This window comes from Aplidium turbinatum, chromosome 12, assembly GCF_918807975.1.
Source record: "Aplidium turbinatum chromosome 12, kaAplTurb1.1, whole genome shotgun sequence".
Lineage (NCBI taxonomy): Eukaryota > Metazoa > Chordata > Ascidiacea > Aplousobranchia > Polyclinidae > Aplidium > Aplidium turbinatum.
This window is the reverse complement of record NC_137483.1, coordinates 17898562-17921758: the sequence shown is the minus strand read 5'-3', so window position 1 is coordinate 17921758 and position 23197 is coordinate 17898562. Positions and strand designations below refer to the sequence as shown.

The following is a 23197-nucleotide window of genomic DNA, read 5'->3' as shown; positions in this document are numbered from 1 at the left end:
AAATGGTTAAGTTGCAGTGTTTTGCTGCTTAGGATTTATGACTCTACACAGGCCATGTCATAAAGGCCGTAGTGGAGGCACAGTTTAAAGTGCAAGACCTGCAGCCGCCTGACCTTTCGACTTGGAAACAAATGTCTGCAATCGGGACTCCTGATACATCTTCCTCTACTCCAAGTCCGAACAGAAGAGCTTTCCAGAGATCTGAAGTAAGCTGGACCGATGATCTCCCACAGTGCCAGCTGTCCGACGTCGGACTTGCTACAAACGTAGCCTACTTGGCCGATGGCCGGATGACTGAAGCTTATCCTTATGAAGATAGAGCTTTCAACTTTGCGTGAGTGTCTTTCCTGGTATTGTGTTGACCACTACGCTCTACTGATTCCAGTATTCACAAAACTGTTGTTGCTGTGTCGGCTGCATAGACGAGTGGTGAGAACGTTTAGTCGACGTTCAAAAGGGTGCTTGTGCCTGTGTTTTCGAAAGACACTTAAAGGCATGCCTCCAGGTGGACACGAAGATTGACTTTGTTGCCTTCCAAAATCTTCCACCACTTAACATAAGCCTGGATATGACAAAAAAACTGCTGTCTTAATGTTTTAGTGCTACTTTTTCTCATTCTGACAAAGCTTTGTTTAATTTTAATTTGGTTTTTTGTTGAGACTTTACCTGCAGCTACTAAAGCGTTTTAAGAGTAAGTTACAAAACTTCAATATATTCAAAAACACAAAAATTACTTTTTGCCCGAGCTCTCTTGATTTCGCAGTGTTTCAAGAAAAAGGATAAACCAAAGGCTAGGTCTGAATGTACATGAACACAATTAACCAGATGTCAACCAGACAGGTTCAGTACCTGGATTAATAACTTTTTAGCAGTAAATTCGTCAGGTATCACCGCTATAGTACTGTCTCAAATAAATCAATGTGCCGGTATTGTAATTTTTTTGCTTGTTAACATTTGCTTGTTTTATGTTTAGGACCGATTACGATTGTTACCTTTATGGCGTGTTCGATGGTTACGATGGCAGCCGAGCTGCTCATTTTGCCGCAGAACGATTGCCTGCTGAACTCTTACTGGGCCAACTGACCCCACATGTTAACAAAAACTCAACAAAACACATCCTTCAGCAAGCATTCAGTGTGGTGGAACGTGGGTTCTTTGAATCTATTGACATTGAGCTTGCTAAAAGAACTCATCTGCAGTCGCAGGTATGAACAATTATTTGTTTAGGTTGTTCATAAACTTGCACATCAAGTGCTTACACGGAATTGAGTGTGTTTTCCAAAATTGCTTGAAGCCACGTGGCCAAAATTGACAAAAAGTTTTGCCGGTTGTCTTATGCTGACAAATTGGAATTTTTGTGTAGGTGGCAAGCGAAGAAACAAGAGGCTCCCTCAGCACATTTTTGATTATTTTTTTTCGGCGTATGCAGACCAAGGCCCCATGTCTGAAAGTTTAGATAAGTGAAGCGAAAAACAAAGAAGCCAGTTCTTCAATTGTTTATTACTTTCATATAGTGCATCATTAGGCTAAACGTGTTACACGTTGGTTTTTTGCATTTTTTTGTAGTTGATGAATCTAACTTCAATTTTAGTGGGTGCCGCAACTTTTGGGTCCACGTGATCACCCCCAAATCGGGGATTCCCCCCAAATCAATTTTGAGCTCTTTTTACGGCATTTCTATGCAATTAGATACGTTATTTTTTTATATTTGGACTGACTACCACTACACAATACACGAGATAAAAATTACCCAAAATTATGTTGTTAATGACGTCATTGTGACGTCATAACATTAATTTTTTACTTTTTTTTCTTACTGTAGTCGCTTGTTTGTTGTTGGTGTTACTTTTTTGGTTACAATAAGTTACCAATGTTAACACTTTAGCTGCCAGCGTTTTGAAAAAGTGAGAGGAGTTCTCCTTTTTCTCTGGTTGCCATGGTAATGAAAAAATGGGTTGCCAAACTATTGAAACGCACTTTGAAATTTTGGAGCAAATCAGTGTTGCAATTGATCGTCGAAATGACCATTGCATTTACAAGCGCGCCAGTCAGCAAAACAGTTTTTTTTTTGCATCGAATCAACCTGTTCAGACGTGAAATCAATGTAAAAAAAAAAAACGATAGACCGAGTGATTCAACGTATTCAAACATTGAATCAATGTAAATACGAACTGTTAGGCTAATTCGGTTCTTTGAACAAATCGAATGGCTTTTGTAAATATTTCTCAGTTGCAACTTATACCTGATCAGCAAAAGTTCCTTTTTTACACGATTTCAACGTCTGGCGACGATGAAACGATGTAAAAATGACAATTTATGCTGGCCGGTAGCTAGGCTACTGTACGGTAGGCTACCGAAGTTTAACTTAACCAACTAGGCGATTGCAAGCATATTTCCTTTCGATGAAACCTATAGGCTACCACGTTTGGTTTGCCTTTACATTACATTCAAAAGTTTTGTTGACATCATAGCATAGTCATAGCCTATATTCATAAGAAAATGCTTGCTTGGATTTTTTTAGCGACTAGGGTTAGATAGCCTACAGGACTTCTAGCTAGTACCAGTAAGCAGACTAGTCTAGTGACTTTAAATGAATAGGTAAATTAGTCTAAACCTTAAAAAATAATAGAATATTTCAATTACCTTGCTGCATAAAAAGTAAGCTCTTTTACATGACCTATGTGCATTGATCAATATACTAGTAGCCTGGCATCATTATCCCAGTCTAAGAATTTCTAGACCTCAAAGTCATTGCTGAATTTCAAGCTTTGTTCACACTGATTGGTGTTTTGACTTTTATTTAATTTTAAGAATTTGGCGGGGAAATGGGTTAAAAATTGTTTTTTTTGGTTTAAAATTGAAGCAACCTGTCAGGCCCCCAGACTGGCAACACATTAGGATTTTTGGGGCATTGTGACATCATGTGACGTTAAATTACATCACAATTGCACGAGCTAACTCGTTTCCAGCAGCAGAACTGTTAAAGTAATTCCCTCTTCAAATATGACGTCAGCATTGCATCATGAATGACGTCATCATTTTGTTTTGTGATTTTTGTTTCAGATGTTGTTCGTACAGGTTAGTATAGTAGGCCTAGGTAGGCAATAACCAGTATTTTATACAGGTTGATTAGTGATAGGCCTGTCATGAATGTTACTACCAAAAAAACTACTCATCATTGGCGTATGAGCAGATCTTTCCAGGCTAGATTGGAGGGCAGGAAATCATCAGCCACTCAACAGTCTCGTCGTCCAGGACCCTCAGACCATGCGCACCGTGTGGAGGCCGGTGGGTTAGGCAGTGGTGGATGACATGGTCTGCTGTCTGTTCAGTGGCACCACACTCGCATTCTGGTGAAGGAGCCAGGCCCCACTTGTGCATGTCCGAACAAAAACGACCAACGCCAGTTTGCAGGCGGTTAAGCTTGACCCACGCAAGCCTTGCGAGGGACATCCTCGGTGGACGGGGATCAGCGTCAGGTATAAAGTCACTTAGTGTGGAGGTGTGGTTTTGCCACTTTGTGTTCCAAATGTGGTTCGTCCAGTTTTCTGCACTTAAACCAAGTTCTTCTATGTTCTTAAGTAGTTGTTGTGTGGCAGGCACAAAGGGGCGTCTTGATTTCAGCCGCTGCTTTGAAGGTGGTGGTTGCTTGAATGTTGCATGGAGGGAATGGTCGGGGTCCAGAGCGCGGCGAGCGAGAGAAATCGTGGCTCCTTTATGACATATCTCAGCGGATTGGATGCCTGCTAGGATGAGTAGGTAGTCTGTCGGAGTGGGACGCAGGCATCCAGTCACAGTATGCAGTGCATCGTTGATGGCGGTATCAACGTGGTTGGTGTGAGAACTACGGCACCAGACTGGTGCGCACTACGCAGTACTCAGAGGTGGAATGAACAAGGGCTAAGGTAGCTATACGAAGAGTTTTGGCATCAGCTCCCCAGCCGGAACCTGCCAATCGTCTCAAAAGTGCGATGCGTGTAAATAGTTTTGTGCGCAGTGACTCCAAGTGTCAGCGGTACGTGAGTGACCTGTCCAGAGTTATCCCGAAATAAGTAGGTTCGGCACAGTAGAGCAGGCGTTCCCCATCAATGTTGATGTTTATCTCACGCTGTGCCTCCCGGTTGTTAAGGTGGAAGGCCGCCGACACTGTCTTTGTCTTGCTGATCTGTAGCTTCCATTTCTGGAGGTATGCTGATAATGTTTGTATGTCTTGGCTGAGGTTCCTCTCCACTGACTGCCAATTTTTCCCGCTGAGTGCAGGAGTGCCAGGTTGTCTGCGTAAGCATATTTTCTGGAGATGGTGGGGGTAATTCATAAGGTGTATATGTTGAACAGGAGAGCAGCCAAGACTGAGCCCTGTGGGACGCCGTTTTTAAGTCGGCGTAGTCTGCTTCGACGATCGCTATTGGTTGTGAGGGTAAAGCTGCGATTTTGCACAAGTTCCATCATCATATGGACCATGTGTCTGTCAGGAAGCAGACAGAGTAACTTGCATGTAAGGCCGCTATGCCATATGGTATCATAGGCAGCTGTGAGATCAACAAACACGGCGCCAGCCTTCTTTTTAGCCGAAAAACTGTCCTCAATGTTTTGGGTCGGAAGCCAGCTTGCTCACGGGGGAGCTGCGGATCTATTATTGGGTCGACACGGGCGTAGATGAGTCTCTCGAGAATCTTGAAAGGGATGCAGAGCAGTTTGGGGGGTAGCTCTTCGGATCCCCTGGGGGCTTCGGCTTAGGAACTGCGACCACAAGGGCTCTTCTCCAGATTCTGGGAATTCTCAAGTAGTGCAAACAGCAGGAAAGGAAGTCTTTTAACTAGGACTTTAAGAAGGCAGCAGCATGGAGTATCAACTCCAGGCATAGGTGGTCAAGGCCCTGGGCTTTACCTGGTTTTGTGTGCTGGAGGGCGGTGGAAAATTCTTCAGGGGTGAACTCACCCGAGATGTTGTTCCCGTCTGGGGTTTACCCTCCAGTTGTCCTTCGTTTCTTGTAAGACGGATCTGTCTGATTCACGGTCTCTCGATTGGTATTTCCCATTCTCCACGAGTTGTGAGGCGATAGAATTTGCTGAAACCGGACATTGTTGCCGAGAGGCACGTCATCTACCAGTTAGGTTGTTCAATGTACTCCATGCTATGCGGCTGAAGTGCGTGAATTCTATTGATTCAACAGCTTCTGTCCAGCAATCCTTCCTCTTTGAGTCCAGCCTTGCCAACAGGGCTGTGGCTAAGCGGTTGGTATCGTTGCCCTGGGGGCTTGGAGGAAGTCGGAGTAGAGGCTTTCGCACTCCTTATCCCAGCACGGCATGTCGTTCTGTTGTCGGCCGCGGGGATGGAGTGTTTTTCCGCTGATGTTATTGCATCACAAAAGGCCTGGTAGGCTTCTTCCACGTTGTTGTTGTGTGGGGATGGGATATACTGTGTGGCTTTGTTGCTGAGGAGGCTGTAGTACTCCCAGTTAGCCATTCTGAAGTTCCATCGCTTAACAGGCTTGCACGGGACAAGCATTGTGAGCATTGGAGCCGTGATGAGCGAGGGTCAATGTTGGGACTGGGGTAACCTGTCTAGCACACGTTTGTCCGGTTAACAATTATCGGGGTCATCACTTGCAAAATTGGAAAATGTACTGCAAGTATCTGAAAAGCATTTGCCCTTGTTTTTTTGCATTAAATCATCACCTTTATGCTTGTTGGACATCAGTTCACATTCGTGATATTGAAGCATTTGAGCAAACTGATTCCACTTTGAAGACACTTTTTGCTGAAGGGAAGTTTGTGGTTACAAAATCCGGTTGGAGGTTTTCTGCAATGGCACTTGACCAGAATCATGAGCAGTGCAATGCCGTTGTTAAAGGTAAAGGAGGTACTATAGATTTGTTTCAAAACGAAGAAGCTTTAAAACGATGAATGATTTCTCAACCAATGATTGTAGAAACGGTGACAAAATTTCATGACGAAATTGGCTTTAGTGACAAAAAACTTCAATGGCTACATCACAAAGAAAGCAATGGTTATCACAAGAGGTTTCGTGAAGAATTGATTTGTTTGGTACAAACGTTTGAAGAGCTTGGCAACCCTTTCACCGACACGTCTGGAAAACTTTTGACAATGTGCTCAAGGCAAGCCTTCAATGATGAAGGTGTGCAACAGCTTCTAAACCTTCAAGTTTGGCAAAACAAAATTTGAATCGTTTGGATCTTCCAGTTTTCTTGAAGATGAAAATTTTGGAGAACCAATAACCAAAGTATCGTTCGACTTGTTCGGCAAAACGCGAACACCAAAGAAGAACACACAACCCATATTCAAATATAAATCATTCTTTCTTCATAGAGTGTTTGTTTCAAACTATGTTCGTGGCAAAGATGCTTGCTGTCCTGTTCTTCAAAGCTGTTCTTCAAGCACGAAGTATTGTTGTACTCTGTAGCATTATCTGCGAACGATTCTTTGAGATCTACAACAAAATCGGCTCTCCTCACAGTTTTAGAACGTTTTGGATGTCCACAATGTACTGTACCAAGTTGCAACGTCTACGGTATGTTACAGACGGTTCAGCACTTATGCAAATAATAAAACCCAGAGGTAATGTGAAAACATTTGAAGAATACATTTTTTAAATCGTTTTCATATCCCTTACGTTACTGGCAAGGCAGCAAAGTACAATCGTGTTGACATTGTCTACAATGTATATCTGAAAAATAACATCAAACCTTCTGCAAGAAACAAGCAACGATCTGGATGTTACGTGGCTGTCACAAGTAATACACTACTCGTCTTCCTCTCAACTGGTCTGAGTTTTTGAAAAATGACAGCAACAAAACTGCGTTATATCAACTGGTTCAACAAGCTGTGATAACTTCAGTCGATCCAAACTTGTCTACGATTGTTGTTACATCGTTAGATACAGCTCTTAGCAATCAAACATTAGACATGTCTGAGATTTCCTCGTGTGATCACGAAAGAGGAAGAAAACCGCTAGTTTTTTCATCTTGAATTGACGGTGTTAAGATTCAGACATTGCATAATCTGGTGTCGTGTAGGCCTATTCATTTGATTTGTAGATCATAATTACATATTATTTTAAATTTTGAAGTGGCATGGCTAAAAGGAAAACTCACCCCTGGTAGTTGCTTTTTTGATTATACCCTTGATGACGTCATTATTGCGTCATACTGTACTGGTATTATTGTTATTGCTTGCAATTTCAAAATTTTAAGCATTTGCAAAACTTATAATGATACTAGTTGATCGCTTTTTTCGAAATAAACTTACATTTGGTTTCTGAATTTCAAGTTGTTTAGTCTTAATAATGTAATGATGACGTCATAAAAGATGCAATCATGACGAAACTACTTTTGGAAATTGTGAAATGGTTCTAGTAACCGGTACTCCAACTAAAACCAACAGCAAACGACCAAAATCGGTTAAAAAATCAAAAAAAAATGATGACGTCATCAGTTGACGTCATAACGTCGGCATAATAACGTCAGTAAAATTATTTTGTGTTTGTTTTGTCTCACTTATTTGTGTGTGCTTTTTAAGTAAAAATATGCAAAAATCAAATATGTAATTGCACAAAAATGCCGTAAAAAGAGCTAAAACGTGATTTCTCGGGAAATCCCCGATTTGGGGGTGATCACGTGACCCAAAAAGTTGCGGCATCCACTAAACTCAAAGTTGGGTTGACCAACTGCAAAAATATGCAAAAAACAACGTGTAACACGTTTAGCCTAAAGATTCCCCTAATAGTCCAGTCGTTGAAGGGTTTTACCTTGACTTAATTGGTGTAAAGCTGAAATTTTGTACATTGGTTCTTTTCATTGTGTACAATGACCAAAAAAAAATCCCCGTGAAAATTTTTTGGTGAAAAAAAGTTATCCGCTTTTTTCGAAATTCCCCCATTTTTTTCAAAATGGCGGATGTCCAAATACTGAATTATTCAATTTTTGTGAAATTATTGTTAGTGTTGGTGCTCATTTAAAAGTAAATTTCATACTGCAAGTATTTCACATTGGCAAAGTTGTGGTCCGCCGTGATTGCCGGAGGAAGTTTACGGATACACGGAAAAAGAGTTCAGGGAAAATGCCTGCAAAGAAATTACGATCTGTGACAAGGAAATTCAAGCTTCTGAAGCCTCCAGTATACTGCGTCAAAAGGGTGCTGATGGGATTAATGCTGCCAATCCTAATAGAGGGGACAACACTGTTGCGACGGCTGGTCGAAAAGTACGCATAGACTGTCGTAAACGTTATAGGCCTACTAAGCCAATCGATGTACAGCTTAAGAAGAACAGAGAGGAAAGTGGGTCCTGCGTCACGAGGAAACGAAGTGTTCGAATTCTTGATGGCAATTTTCACAGTAAGACTCATTGTTTGTTTTGTGGGACTCGAGTTCTCACGGATAGACCTGGCTTTAGTTTGGTTAAAACAGATGTTTTTGCAAGGACTATATTAGAGTGTTGTGAGAGACGTTCTGACGGTTGGTCATGTGCCGTGAAAGGTCGTATTGAATACTACGGTAGCGATTTGCATGCGGCAGACTGTTTATACCATCATTTTTGTAGTGTTACCTTTATATATGGATTTTACGTACCCTTGCAATGCGGCGGAGTACCTGAGGCAAAACGTCGAAAATTTGGGCGACCGAAGGATAAGGAACAGGACCAAGCATCTCTAAAGATGTGTTCCCATGTTGAACAGAATGATGAAGAACAGTTAAAGATATCAGATCTAAAATGAAGGAGTTTTTAGCAAATGATGATTGCCTTCCTTATGGATCAAAATATCTGAAGACCCAATTATAGAAATAGTGCGGTGAATCTATTTATGTAAATGAAGGTCAGCGCCTTCATTGCATTGTCACTATGAGAGAGAAGACATCCAAAATCCTCCGATCTCATTTCCTAAAAACAAGACATGAGGATGATGAAGAGTCACAAAGGAGAGAAATAATTAAAACTGCGGCAAAGCTCATCAGAAATGGTGTTCCATCTGTTAATGATCACTATCCAAGCACAGACGCACTCAATAATAATAATAATAATCGTGTTTTATTTGCCCCCATTGCGATACATAACATACAGTAACACTGCGATCACAGATGCGATAGCCTACAACAGACGACAGGAAGCAGCGAAGTGACATATAGGCCTAGTCTTCGAGTCAGCTGCTCCCCTTATTTTGGCTTGCCATTAGGCCTAAGTGTCTGTGCCGAGACACAGCCGCGTGCTCTGGAGCAGTGTCGAACCCACGTCCTTTCGAACGTCGCGCAGACGTTTTTACCACTCGGCTACGCAACCGACACTCCAATCTCGGTCCTGCTCTAATGTAGCCCACTTGCCTGAAACTTTACGAACACTGTTGAGTTCCTTATTAGTAGGAAAAAACACAAAGCAAAATGTTGCAAGTAGGCCTATTGGCCAAGTTGTCAGACCACAAGCGGTGATTGCACCATTGCAAATTGGTCTTGCTGTTCAAGGACATCATTTGTACAGATCGAGATTTCTTGTTGATACTTTACAGTTTACACAGTATGGGATATTGTTCTTCTTACGCAGAAGTCCTGAGGTTTGAAAAGAATGCAGCTGATTGTGTAGCGTCAGAATCCATTGTTCTAGAGAACATAGACCTACTCGAAAGTACAATGTTATTTGCAGCTGATAATGTTGATCATAATATTATCACCCTGGATGGGAAGGGGACTTTCCACGGGATGGGAATGATTGCTGCCTTGACACTGGGTCAGAAAGCAAACCGTGTGATTCTAAGGCACAACATATCACAACTCAACATCACAAAGAAGACTAGGATTGAAATCATGCAACTTCGCTTTGCCAATGAAGCGCAGAAGACATCACTGGCTGGTTATGTAGCCTACCTTTTTCTCAGGATCAAACCCTGAGCAATATTGTGAATGGTGTGGCCGAGGATGACGTTAATGTGCATGAACATAAACAAACGAAAAAATGATCGACTTGATCAGTAAAACATTTCGGGGTAGTCTAAAGGCTGCAAAGTGATCAATGCCCCAGGTGATGCTGATGTGCCGATTGTGAAGGCTACTGTTCTTAATGCAGTGTCACACTCGACAACGTTGGTTGGAGAAGACACAGCTCTGTTGGTCCTGCTTCTTCATTATGCGCAACAAGCAAACAAAAATCTATATTTCCGTTTTGACAAGGAAAATGCTGACAAAGTGTATCAAAAATGGTGATGGGTGAAGAATTATGTTCCCAATTACTTTTTCTATATGCCTACACTGTTACTGGATGTGACACAACATCAAGAATCTTTGGTGTGGGTAAGAAAATCTGTGTTTCACAAGCTGGTAAAGGGGGATGCTAGTCTGAAAGACTGTGCCAATTACTTCCTTCTTCCAAAGCAGGCAGCAGCATACATTGTGAACAAAGATTGTCAAGCGATGGCTGTGATTTTTGGGGGCACGCGGACGGATTCCCTCTTGTCAGCACTACAGAGTACTAAGAAAAAAAAGTAGTCTCCTCCCAATCATTTGTGACACCAGAACGCCTACCACCTACTGAGTCATTGACAAAATTTCACCGTCTAAGGGTTTACTACCAAATAATGGTCTGGCTAGGACAGAAGAGTGATATGGAAACTTACGGGTGGGGTTGGAAACTGAAAGGCAGTCAGTTTGTGACAACAGAGTCGGACATGAATGCGGCCCCAGATTCCCTCTTATAGATTATCCACTGCAACTGCCTGTAGCACTGCCAGGTGTAGCTGTAGGCAGAATAATCTACCCTGTACCTCAGCATGTGGACAGTGCAACTTGATGCCTGTGACAATACGTACAATGAGTCATTACTGGATGAAGATGATGACCAGGACTTATTAAGCAACTGAATGTAAATAACTTAATAAGTGGTCTGCGATTCTTGTACTGCCAGTGTTTCACTATTGGTTTTGTTTCATATAAGTCTTTCCATTAAACTAATTAGTTAATTTCATTTTGAATTGTCTTATTGAATTCCTTACCTTTGAATTGTCTTATTGAATTGAATTCAAAACCTTAAACCTAGGGATAGACTCCAGAATTAGAGCTCTAGCATGAATATTAAGTGAATTATTGTCATCATACTGTTTTGGCGGCCATCTTGAAAATGACAACTTTCCGGTGCTCTGATGCTCCTAGGTTTTTAATATATTATTCTTGATGAAATATACTAGAAAAAAACTTTGGAAAACCTTTTGTAGGAATTTTTTGGGGTCAAACCATATATCGACCTGACTATAAGTGAACAAATTTATCGTTTTTGGAACAATTATACATTATCGTACCGGCAGGCTATTATATAATATTTTGTTAATGTCACTTCGTTTAAAGTCAAATATAGTTGTTATTGAGTACGAGTAGGCTACCTACTTGCTTATTAATTGTGACAATGATGATATCATATTTTAAAGAAGCCATAGTATGACGATACTTCGAAGAAATATTCAAATTTTGTTTATCCGCCAATTTAAGAAAAAAAAATGGCGGATTTTCAAAAAAGGCGGATAACTTTTTTTCACCAAAAGGTTTTCACGGGGATTTTTTTTGGTCAATGTACATAATCAACAGAAACAATGTGCAAAGTTTCAGCTTTACACCGATTAAGTCAAGGTTCGGCCCTTTTTTTCGCTTCAACGACTGGACTATAAGGGCCTGAACTAATATTCAATCACTGATGTTAACATGGTTTCGTATGATACGAGAGAACAACAGCATATTGAAGATCATTATTTTACGGTACCGTACTACTTTCACAAGTTACACTTCATTAATGGAAAATATCTATACATGGTAGCGTACTATTCGGTATTAGGGAATATACACTCAATCACTCATGCATGGGCAATCACTTTTGTGGTTTGTTACGAGCAGTAAGAAAACTGAATTTAGAAAATACTGATTCATGTATGTACAAACTACACAAATACAGTAGCCTACTCTGAATGAAAAGTTTGAAATGTATCAACTTAAACAAAACGTTTTTTTTTTTTTTACAAAAAGCCCAGCCTACCCGGAAAGCTACCCACTACAACCCTGATTTTTTTTTGATGTTTGCATGTCTGATGTTTTGGTATCAAGAATTAGAATATACTGTATAAGACTTTACTGTTTGCGTATTGCAAAAAGACCCGCTTAGTACTGTCGTTGCGTTATATTTATTTTCTGAACGAACGGCATGATACTTTAGTTACTTTTAGAAAGTAACATATTAATACCGTCACGTAACCACTTACATAATAAAAGATAGAATGCACACATTAGCCTAAAAACTTCACTCACTACTATAAACAGCTATTGAAGACTAATAATAGCACCATTGTGAAACGTTTGACATAAAGTCCCTTACAAATCGTGTGCGGGTTACATGTCTGCCATTACTGTGCTTATGACGAAATAAATCAGCTGTTTTAATTGTAATATAACGTTAAGGTTAAAATAACACAGCTTTCTCTTGCCAGGTTAACAAAAGAGGAACATTTAAATAAGCAACATATTCTCCTTTATTTTACATGTTAGTACTTTGGTAAGTTTGGGATATTTTCAGGTGGAATATTCTGTATATTGTTTTGTTTTTTTTCTAAAAAGAGTACAGCTATAGACCTCAACGTTTTTTAACTTTTAATTAACAACTATTGAAGTGCAGCCTATCATGCAGAGCACCTTGGTACTTCACGTATATACAAACTTAAATCAAACCACTTTCTTTCATAGCTTCCCGAAAGGATTCCTCCTGAGGCTGCAGAAAAGCGGTACTCCTCCATATTACAACAAATCCGATCCCTCAATGACTCCATAAAAGGAGGAACAACAGCAGTTGTCGCTTTAATTGTTAACGACAACTTATTCGTGGCCAACATTGGAGACAGCCGAGCCTTACTCTGCCAAAGAGAAAAGCACGGACGGCTCAATGTATGTATAAGATTATCTTCCAGATTTAAACACAATCTTCTTTCTGATGCCATGATCGGGTTTTGCACGTAAAAAATTGTTTTCTGTGATCGTTTCACATATTAATTGTTACTTCACACGTACAGGCTTGTCATGTTCAGTTTCATCAATGAGTGCGTGATTTCTCACCTTTTTGTTGATCATCGAGAAACGTAGCCTACCCTAGCCAGCAAAAGTTGCTCATTTCTCATCGTTTCAATGTTGTCAGGCAGTAACTTTTGCTGCCTGGGGTAAGCACTGTTGTATGCAAATATTGTTACTAACTTGTATACGTTATACCAACTTGATCAACAATAAGTTATAGTTGAAGAAGTACGCAGTAACTGTAGAAGACACCGTCTACAGACGTTGAATCAATGCAAAAAATGTTGATTTGCTGTTTGAAAAATGGAAGTGCAGCCTTCTCAACCTGAATTTTTACTTCAAGGTGAAGCAGATCACTGTCAATCATGACATCAACAACGAACAAGAACTAAGCAGGCTCTCAAGGGTTGGACTCAACGTGGAAAAGATATTGAAACGTGGAAAATTAGGTTAGTATGGTTTGTGTTCCATTTGCAAATTGTTCACAAACGTGAATTGTTGAATTTTGTTGTGGAATGGTTACGAAATCATTTCACGTGCAATTACTAACGACGTTTTTTGACGTGACAATTTGGTGCATTTCTTTACGTCATATGCAGTTTAGTATTGGAAATGATGTATTTTTCGAATCCACACGCGCATACGAGTAACAAAGCATAATTATGCAGGGCTGTGAAATCGGGTGGAAAATATACGACTCCGGTTTCAGAGATGCCAGATTATTTTTACATTTTAGTCCTTATTTAATTTTTCGGAAATTAATTTCACTTAAGTTGCAATCGATATTGAAACGGCGACTTTAAAAAAAACTGACATGAACAAACAGTTATATTTTATGATCAAGTTTTAAAAAGCAATACAGAGAACATCATTATCATATCATCGCAATCAGAGAACAGGATATTAGATTGAATTTCGCTTTTAGCAGCGTGGTCGTTACTTACTTCACAATGCAGATATTAATGACCTGTTTTAGCCTGATGTTTGCTGTGGCAATAACGAAAAATTAAATTGTTCATCGTTTTGTATTAAAATTCCTCCCACTTCACAACCCTGAGCAATGAGCATATGTCGAGATTCGCCATAATCTCCTATCACTTAGCCACTTTTTTGCACCAAAGAATTTAAACTCGGTACATCGTTGTTTTTGCGATGAAACATTTCAAAATCAACCAGGTTGCAAAGCTCGTCTATTTACGTTGATTTAATCTTTGTAGACGTCTTCAAAGTCGATTGCACTTGCAGGCATTAACGAGTGCACACGATGTATCGGCGACTACGCTGTGAAAGGAGGTTACAAAGAAAACGATATCTTGAAAGCAGCAACAGCTGAGCCTGTGATAGCAACTCCCGACGTGTTTGGTCCCATACCTATATCTGAAGTAGAAGGTAATTGTTAATTCGTAACGGCTCAGTATCCGTTCATAACTTTCATTAACCACTTTGATATGTAACCCAGAAAGTAAATCAGTTACTTTTTGCATTGATTCAACGTCTGCAGACGTTGAATCAATGTAAAAAGCCACTGATTTGCTGCCTGGATAGTGCCTCTGAATACCCATTGTCAGGGTTACCAATTGCAATCGAAATACCACTAGTTTTGCGGATCATGGTTTGCGTTACGGTGAGAGTTAATATTATGAACCGACATTCCTTGAAATAGTCTGCCAGTCTCTGAAAATGCCGACTATCTTCAAGGGTTGTCAGTCGCGGGAAGTTTTTAATAGCTGTGAGTTGGGATATCGTTGGTTTCTTTGGTTTCCTATTATTTCGAACCAACTATAAAAACAAATACCGTTTTTACTTAAAAGCATCCTGCAGCACAGATTGTGTAGGTAGAGGTGCCCCTTTGATGTGTAGAATTGTTTATATTAGCGACCAGGTCATATCTAAGGTTTAGCATTGTGACAAGTCGACTGCACAAGTGCACATCGAGTCAAACGCCAGACATAAACACCTGAGAATGTGATCAATGTTGAATAAACCAAATGACTAATTGAAACATCTGTAGGCCACGTTTTGTCTACAATTCGTGATCTTTTATCTACCATATAGTGACACCGTGATAAAATATATATCCGACTTTGGACTTACTTGTCTTAATAATAATCATTGTTTGCATTTCACGTTAAAAGCAACTTTAAGGTTGTTTTATACCGAAGTGCTACTTACATCTTTATATTTTTATCTTTCTACTTGTCAGTACAAGAGCATTCTGGCGGAAGCATATAAAAAAATCATATATAAAATATCAACACAGCATGATTACAAGCACAATGTCATATTGATAACAAACAGACCACAGAGCATATGTTGCTGAGTATTATTGCTGGCACCCAGATTGTGACGAAATACCATTGGGTCAACGTGTCAGCTCCCAGGCAGCAAATCAGTCGTTTTTTTACGTTGATTTAACGTCTACAGACGTTAAGTCAGTGCAAAAAATGACTGATTTGCAGTCAACCCTGTACATTTGTACAACTTAATTTATTTCTGTATATGTTTGTGGGCAGCCGATTGTAGCAAGAATTGACAGCAATAGACACCGGTGTTTCGCCCACGAGGCTGGGCTCATCAGTATCGCACCACTGATTCATGCCACATTACATCGAAACGCCGCCTTTCCAAGAGCACCCCTTTCTACATTAATACATTTCGTTGTCCTTTTCCATGACTGTCACTTGAGTTGTTGTTCAGGTGGCTTTTTAGTTTTGATGTCTGATGACGTATACAAGTCATTGGAGCAAGCGACCGGCACCGATGACGCGAATGGCGACATCGCAAGCATGGTGTCGCATGAACTCATGCTAAGGAATAACATGGAAGGTATGCTTGTTCCCAAGTGGATTCCTTTTTGTATGAAATTATATTTTCACCGGTTACAAGCGTTGTCATTTAGCAACTGTCTGTAGCCTTTTGGAAGGGTAGTCAGCTCAAAATGATTTGAAATCTACATTTTCAAAACAGTACTACTCAACTTCGAATAAACTTTTGCCAGTCTTTTTCAGTGTAGTTACTATATTGTAGAGTAAATGAATGTATACATTTGTATTTCCCATGCCTTGTAAGACATTCAGAGAATATGCCAGGGTTGCACATACGTACATCCCTGGCATATTCTTTGAATGCTGATGCAGCCATATCATGTTCCTTATTTGCAGGAGTATCGCAAAATGTTATTGATAAAATTTCCTATCTCCACGCCCGGGGGTTCGGTAAGTCGCATACGTTTTCCCGGGGAGACATTACCTTGGTGGTGCGGAATATAAACCACACTCTTGGTGCCGATGCCCTCCCGGATATCCACCCCTTGCTGCCCGGTAAGGACTAAACTAGTTTTGTATCATTGAATGTTTATTATTCATTTTGATCAAAAACAGAGCCCAAAATGAAGAAACTAAATTGTCTAAGCACCTTCGTCTTAAGTCATCTTGCTGGAAATTTGTTGCAAATCTTACATTGATTAAACGTCTTACAACACTAAATTGTTGGTTGTTGTTCCGATGCCAGGCTTCTGTGGCATGAAGCTAAAACGTGTTTTTGTAATTCTAATTCGTGGCTGTGCTGTTTCATCTTCGAACTCTATATACCGTACATAGAACGTCATGTTACATCTTGTATGCAAAATAGCTGGCTATATGCTGATGCAGGTTTATATGGAGATTGAGAACGGAGATGAATTTGTTTTTGTCTATTTCCTATGGTTGTCTAGTTTCTAATTCTTGTAGCAAATCAATTTTTAAGCACTTTTAGATCCAATCTCTGGAAAGCTCTTGAGGTGTCACTATTTCAGAGTAAGCATCTGGCATCATACCACATAATTGTGAAGAATTTCATTTCACAAATCAAAGTTAATGTTTGTAGTGGCAGTTGACCTCGACATTTCTTTTTTTTGTATGCACTGTGCAGTGACAGACACAGAAGTAACATAGTGAGGATACGAACTAGTTTTAATCGATTATGTTTTATCGATTTTTCTCACTCCTGTTCCAGATTTGTCCGTGAGACATCCCGTTTCTGTTCCGTTCAAAAACTCGACCGATTTTTCTTCCGCAAACAACAACTTTACTGGGGCCTTAAATGGGAAACCCCCTGTCCTATCCCTAATGATGCCTGGTCATGGTGGGGACGCCGGACCCCAGAATGATCATTTCAACTCGGATCATCCGAGACGGAGCAGCAGCAGCAACCCTCCTTCAGACAGCACCCCGACTAATATAGCCGGAGATGGCAGACACGATCACTTCACGTCCGTCCGAAACAACGATGTTCCTCTTCAAAACGATGACTCTTTCTACCATTGCAATCCTCACGAGCAAATGGAGCTTGACGATGATAATAAAGTGGCTCCGTACGTCAGTTTTGCTAATTTTGATGAGGAAGCCTGGATGCAGATGAGAGCTGCTAAAAAAGGTTCCAAAACCGTCGAGTGATGCTAGAGCTTTTTTTAAACAAAATACGCAATTTTTACGCACAATTAACGATTGTTTGACGTTTAGTAGGCATCAAACGAAGTGTATTTTATAAGTTCAGCATAGCCTGTGGTACGCCCACACTGAATTAAATGTTCAATTATGTTTCAAGGTACTAATGCTTTACAATCACTGACCTTGTTAAGTCACGTTATATAAAACTGACGCATATGTGTTACGACTGGTCATCAAAGTTTTGTACTTGTTCACTTTTAATCCAACAAATTTTCTTCGCGTGACTTCGTACCGAGTGTTTTTGGCTCCGTGGCCGTTTTTCTTATCTCTAATCACCAAAGTTTGGCTGCTCTGACATTGGTGGTTCCTTGTTGTTTCAATGCATTTAAAATGTATTTGTGTGGTATAAGTTTTGCTTAGCGACTTTGTGTTCAAAATATCGCTTATAAAAAACATTGTTGAAGTAAACTCTTTTGTCTAAATATCCGATTCTAGCTGGCAAATTTGGTCACTTTTTGCATCGTCTGTAGACGTAGAATCGATGTGAACAAAGCCAATTCTTGCTGGCTGGAATTTTCATTGTGAATCAAACACTTCGTTATGTTGTGGTCACTTGGCTGCTGTTATAAATTGACTTGCATTACCTTTACTTTGATAAAGTATTACGTGTCATTGAATCAATGTACAGTAATTTTGCTTAAAAAGTGCTTTAGTGGTCGAAAACTCATACTTTTTTTTGTTACTTGCAATGCTTTTTCAAAGCTTTGCAGTTTAATAAAGAACAGAGCGCACGTGCATATCTTTGACCCTGATACAAGTTGTGTATATGTTGTAAGATACAAGCAAACAGACAGAAAATTTCCAACTTTAGATTTTGTGGCAATTATTATTCGTCGTAGTTTAACTTTAAACTATTATATATTAATACGTGGTGCGATACAGTTCTGAAATTGCGATGAAGCTTGTTAGTGTGGGTGTCCTGGAAACGTCAGGCAATGTCCGACGTTTGTTTTTACGTCATCGTCTGAATGGTTTGTTCCTGACGTCAGTGCAGCATTATCTTTTAACAGAACACATTGAAATTGTGGTTCAGTTGTTTCGTCACAAATTTTAGACCTGACGTAGTGGAACAAAGACATACAGCATCACCTCCTCAACGATGGAACTAATATCTTTTTGGTCGTTAGTTACTGCTGGCTTCTTTTATGTGTCCTACAAATTCGACACTGACGATCCTGAAACAGCTGTCTGCCATTGCTTTGTTTTGCGCAGCCAAATCAACAGCATCTTCAGTCAAGTGAATTAACTGTGCAGAAATATATGATTCCATTGGCAAGTTTTATGCATCAACAAGTTTCTTCCTTTTTTTTTGAGGTGCCAACCAAGAACTCTTTTTGAAAATACATTTGAACTTTCCGGATGGAATTTAACGTAATTTCAGGTTAAAACGCTTTAAATTCTTGTGTTTCTATGCTTTTTGTTGTTTGCTGATCTGTGTGGTATCTAGTGAGCAACTCGACATCAGGCTGAATACTTTTAACTTTCCACATCACATTGTGTAATTTGTAACAACATAAAGGCTTGCAATATCGTTCAATGAACCTTTGCCATGTGGTTGTAAAATTCGCTTTTTGTACTTACATCTATATGTTCAGCTTAGACAGTGGAAAATGTGTTATTTTTTTATTGTTATTCTTCCACAAGTGGCGAACTTCGAAATACGTTTAAGCTTTCGAACCAAATTGCAAATTTTCAACTGTTTTACGGTTTGAAGTGAATTACAGTTACTACCAACCCAGAAAAGTGGTGATAGTGTACGAATTATATTTTAGATAAGACATAAAGTCTGGAAATGCTCCTCAAAATGTTTTCCCAATCATCTCAAACCGGCAGCAATTTTGACTTTTTTTTCTTGAGGAAAGTATTGAACTTGATCTACCGTACGTTCTTTTCGCTCTGTGATCAAGTCAAAAACGTTGTAAAGTATAATGTTTATTGTTTAGTGCATTTTACGCCATGCACACAAGTGAATTTTGTTTTACATTGAATTTCAGAATCAAGACGTTTTGTTCAGTTGTTTTGTGAAATCGTTATTTGTAGAACGCTAATGTGACTAACGTGCAAAATAAAACTTTTCTAACACCAAGAGTCCAAGATAGTTATGGTACAAACAAACTTGTTCAGGATAAATGGAGGATACCCACTCTCAGCTAGATCATCCTATCGTAGAAAGGAATTTCTAGGTACGTCGTCGAGCTGCCAGTATCACACGATGATTATTTTCTTAACCATTTTGTGAGTTGTTCTTTGTTCACCCTGAATGTTTGCCACCTACATTATCCTCTACTAAATTCCACTGCCTCAGAGTTTACTACCAGATTATGGTCTGGATGGGTAGGCTACTGACGATGGTATGGATGCTCTAGACTGGGGATGGACAGTAGACAATAATCAGATGATTCCAATCACAACGGACATGAAAGCTGCCCCGGACGCGAAATTTTTTTCCCACAAACTTTCTGTCTCATTTGCATATTTCTGTAAGTGTAGCCATTACTGGTCACCGCGCGGTGCGCGTAACTGTTGTTTACCGATTTTCGCCCTCACAGACAACCTACTGAAAATGATACACTGCAATTGCGAATTGTGTCCATCTCACTGTAGTTGCCGGAGATATGGGCTACCATGCCATGCTGGATGTGGACCATGCCAAACTGGTTCATGTGTCAACCCATACAGCAATCACATAATTACAGACGATGATATCGAGAGTGACAGCGATGAGCTTTAGTAATACTGGATCCATGTGCTTTCTTTACGCTGATTATGTCAAGAGTCTACTGTACATGACCACGTCGTATGAACTCTTTATGCCTGCTTAGTTTACTCAAATATATATAGAAATTTAACGGGTTTTTTAATAACCAATACACTGTTATTGTTCATTTTTAATTGTTTTGGCAACCATCTTGAATTTATAGGCTATCAGATAATTCAACAATTCTGAGAATGGTCTCATTGACTTCACAGGGTATAAAAACCTAGATATAGACACAAAAATTACATGTTTTGGTCATATGATGACCGAGTTATAGTCAATTTACTGTTATTTTAGTGGTTTGGCGGCCATCTTGAAAATAACCACTTTCTGGAAGTTGGATCCCCTAAGAATTTGAATATGTTAATACTGACACCCAATACTAATCAAATCAGTTGAAAAACCTTTTGTTGCAATTTTTTTTGAGTAAGGGTACCATATGTCATAAATTGCCCTTACCTATTGAGGAACTCAACCTGTTCGATTTGCGTGATAGCCTGTAAGATGACGCGAAATGGTTTTTAATGTTAGAAATTCTTAAGTGTTCACAAGCTGCTTAGGCTTGTAATCAGTGTATTTAAGTCCTACCAACAGATTTACACTTGCTGAATCTATAAAATCTCACTTAGAACAAATTTTACCAAGCGGGGTAGCCTGTTATCATTATTCCTGTGTTCGACACGTAAGGATGTAATTTCAATTTATTTTTCATTGTCGGAATGCAAATAAAAGAACAATGTCAATAATACTGAAACAAATGGTAGCCACTTTAACAAGTCGAAATTCTGCCACTGAAATTGACTAGAATGCAACCGCCAACCAATCAGAACATGTTGTTATAAGAGGCTGCCGTCCAATTGTGATCCTTCTAGCACTCATCCAGAGAGTTAATGCTTCTTTTGAACTTTATTTGGTAATTAAAGAAGAAAAAGAGCAATAGCAGTAGTGGGAATCGAACCCGCGTCAATGAAATGACTACTTTCTAGCCTTAACCCTAACCCTTAAGCCAACTAGCTGACAAAAAATCCATCACTTAATTTGCTTTCTATCATCTTCTTTTCGCCATTTTTTACGTCACTTAAACCGTAGCTTCTGATTGGTTGGCGGTTTCATTCTAATCAATTTCAGTGGCAGAACTTCGACTTGTTAAAGTGGCTACCGAAACAAATCCAACATAAAGAATAGGTGCATAAAGTATGATATAAAGTAAAGAATAGCCAGCAAGATCCTTCATTTTTTGTCCGGGCAGTTTTTTGGCATTCAGTCTGGATTTCGCTGGCTGAGTGGAAAAATGATGTTTAAAAACTTGCGTACAATGTAGGCCCAAACGTTTCGAGCAGACAAAAATTATTTAGCGCAGCAATAACAAACTGGTAGAAACAATATCAGTAATCCCCGCATCAACAACAGTAAACATCTGCCGATTGCTAAAGCGATGCCGAGATGACTGAGTCTGACAACCAATAACACACAAAAAAAAAACTTTTTGCAAAATTTTGATTAAAAGCTAAGCGTCCCAGTGCAGGCCTCGAAACTGAAGGCGGCCATGGCCGCCGAACAATTTCCTTCAGTCAGACACGTTTGGCCGCCGGAAAAAAAGTTGTTTCGAGGCCTGCCAGTGGTATTAGTATCAATCGGAAAAGATCGCTCATAACTAGCACACAACTCAATCACTCATAACTACGACTAAAACGTAAGGACAATTATTTTATTCACCTTCAAGAATTAAAATAAACTGTTTGTGCATGACACGACAATGACTTGTTTAAGAAAACTGGCAAAGTTGTTGAACATTAGCTTCTGGAAATTCTTGTCCTCGAAATAATCATATCATTGAGGTTTTAAACAAGACAAACTGAACTAAAACATTTGTGTTTTCGATAATAGCCTTATAATTGATACCATAATTTGATATACACAAGCTTGAACGGTTAAACCTGCAATTCGGGATTAAAGTAATTCATAGCAAAAAATTACGTTGCTAAACAAAACAAAAATAGTTGAAGTGAGCATGGCCACCTAAAGATATGGCTTGATTTGTCACATTTTGCAAAAATTTCCAGGTTTTTCTAACTTTGGGCGAACATTTAAATAAATTTTTCTAAACATTATATTTTTACGCTTTCTTTTCTCTTTTCCCCAGATGAGACAATAGGTTTTAACATCCTCACATGTTAAAAAACAAAGAAAATTTGATTTCGAAGATTTTGGTCAGACTTAATTTTTCAATAACAGTCTGATTCAGCGTTTTTCAACTTACTTTTTCTCATTTGCTACTGCTTCCCCAAGGCAACAAAAAAGTTTTATGTCATTAGGAGACAGTAAAAAGTAAAAACATCTCAAAAAAAGGTCAGTCAAGCACCAGCAGTAGCTGTAATCAAAATGTGCAAAATGTGACAAATCAGGTCGCATCTCCAAGTGGCCATGAAGTGAGCAATCAAGAGTTGATTGAAACCATGTGTCAATGAATTGGAGGACTTGACGTACTTAGACATTACTACTACTTGTGGCATCGGAATCGATTCATAACTAGTACAGTCCGTAAGAATAATCACAACGTAAGTTTCAATGCAAAACGTAAGTTTCAATGCAAAACGAAAACGGTCATGTTGATTAAATGCCATTTGACTTAAAGGGCGGGGAAACCCAAATTAACTTTGCCAGTTTTTTGTTTCAGCGTAATGTCATTGTGTACAACATGCGTTTTAGCAATAAAAAAATCCAAATTTTGTTGCCCTCGTCTCGCTAAGGCCGCTTTTGTTTGATACCCGTTTGCGAGGTCTCGTTGCGCATCAAGCTGTGATTCTGTTCGCTGTGACGTCACAAGGTACATATAGTTGTGGCCAAAAGTTTAAGACCAGACTTGATTTATGACGATTTTTGAATTACTTCAAAATACTGCATCAGAT

General features: G+C 39.4%; 1 protein-coding gene across 1 annotated transcript; it reads left to right on the top strand.

The window, feature by feature from the left end:
• Positions 1-3: 3 nt before the first annotated feature.
• LOC145780477 (TGF-beta-activated kinase 1 and MAP3K7-binding protein 1-like) lies at positions 4-19618 on the top strand. The gene is made up of 8 exons (XM_082592089.1): positions 4-334; positions 974-1205; positions 12723-12920; positions 13387-13492; positions 14289-14432; positions 15741-15869; positions 16205-16363; positions 17037-19618. The coding sequence occupies exons 1-8, from the start codon at positions 132-134 to the stop codon at positions 17474-17476; spliced, it is 1611 nt and encodes a 536-aa protein (XP_082448215.1). The 5' UTR covers positions 4-131; the 3' UTR covers positions 17477-19618.
• The last annotated feature ends 3579 nt before the right edge of the window (positions 19619-23197 follow it).

Excerpts from the sequence above, each read along its gene's own strand:
- LOC145780477 (XM_082592089.1), top strand. The coding sequence starts at position 132 with ATGTCTGCAATCGGGACTCCTGATACATCTTCCTCTACTCCAAGTCCG. Across the intron at positions 15,870-16,204 it reads GCTAAGGAATAACATGGAAG|GAGTATCGCAAAATGTTATT; the intron begins GTATGCTTGTTC and ends CCTTATTTGCAG. Across the intron at positions 16,364-17,036 it reads TATCCACCCCTTGCTGCCCG|ATTTGTCCGTGAGACATCCC; the intron begins GTAAGGACTAAA and ends CTCCTGTTCCAG.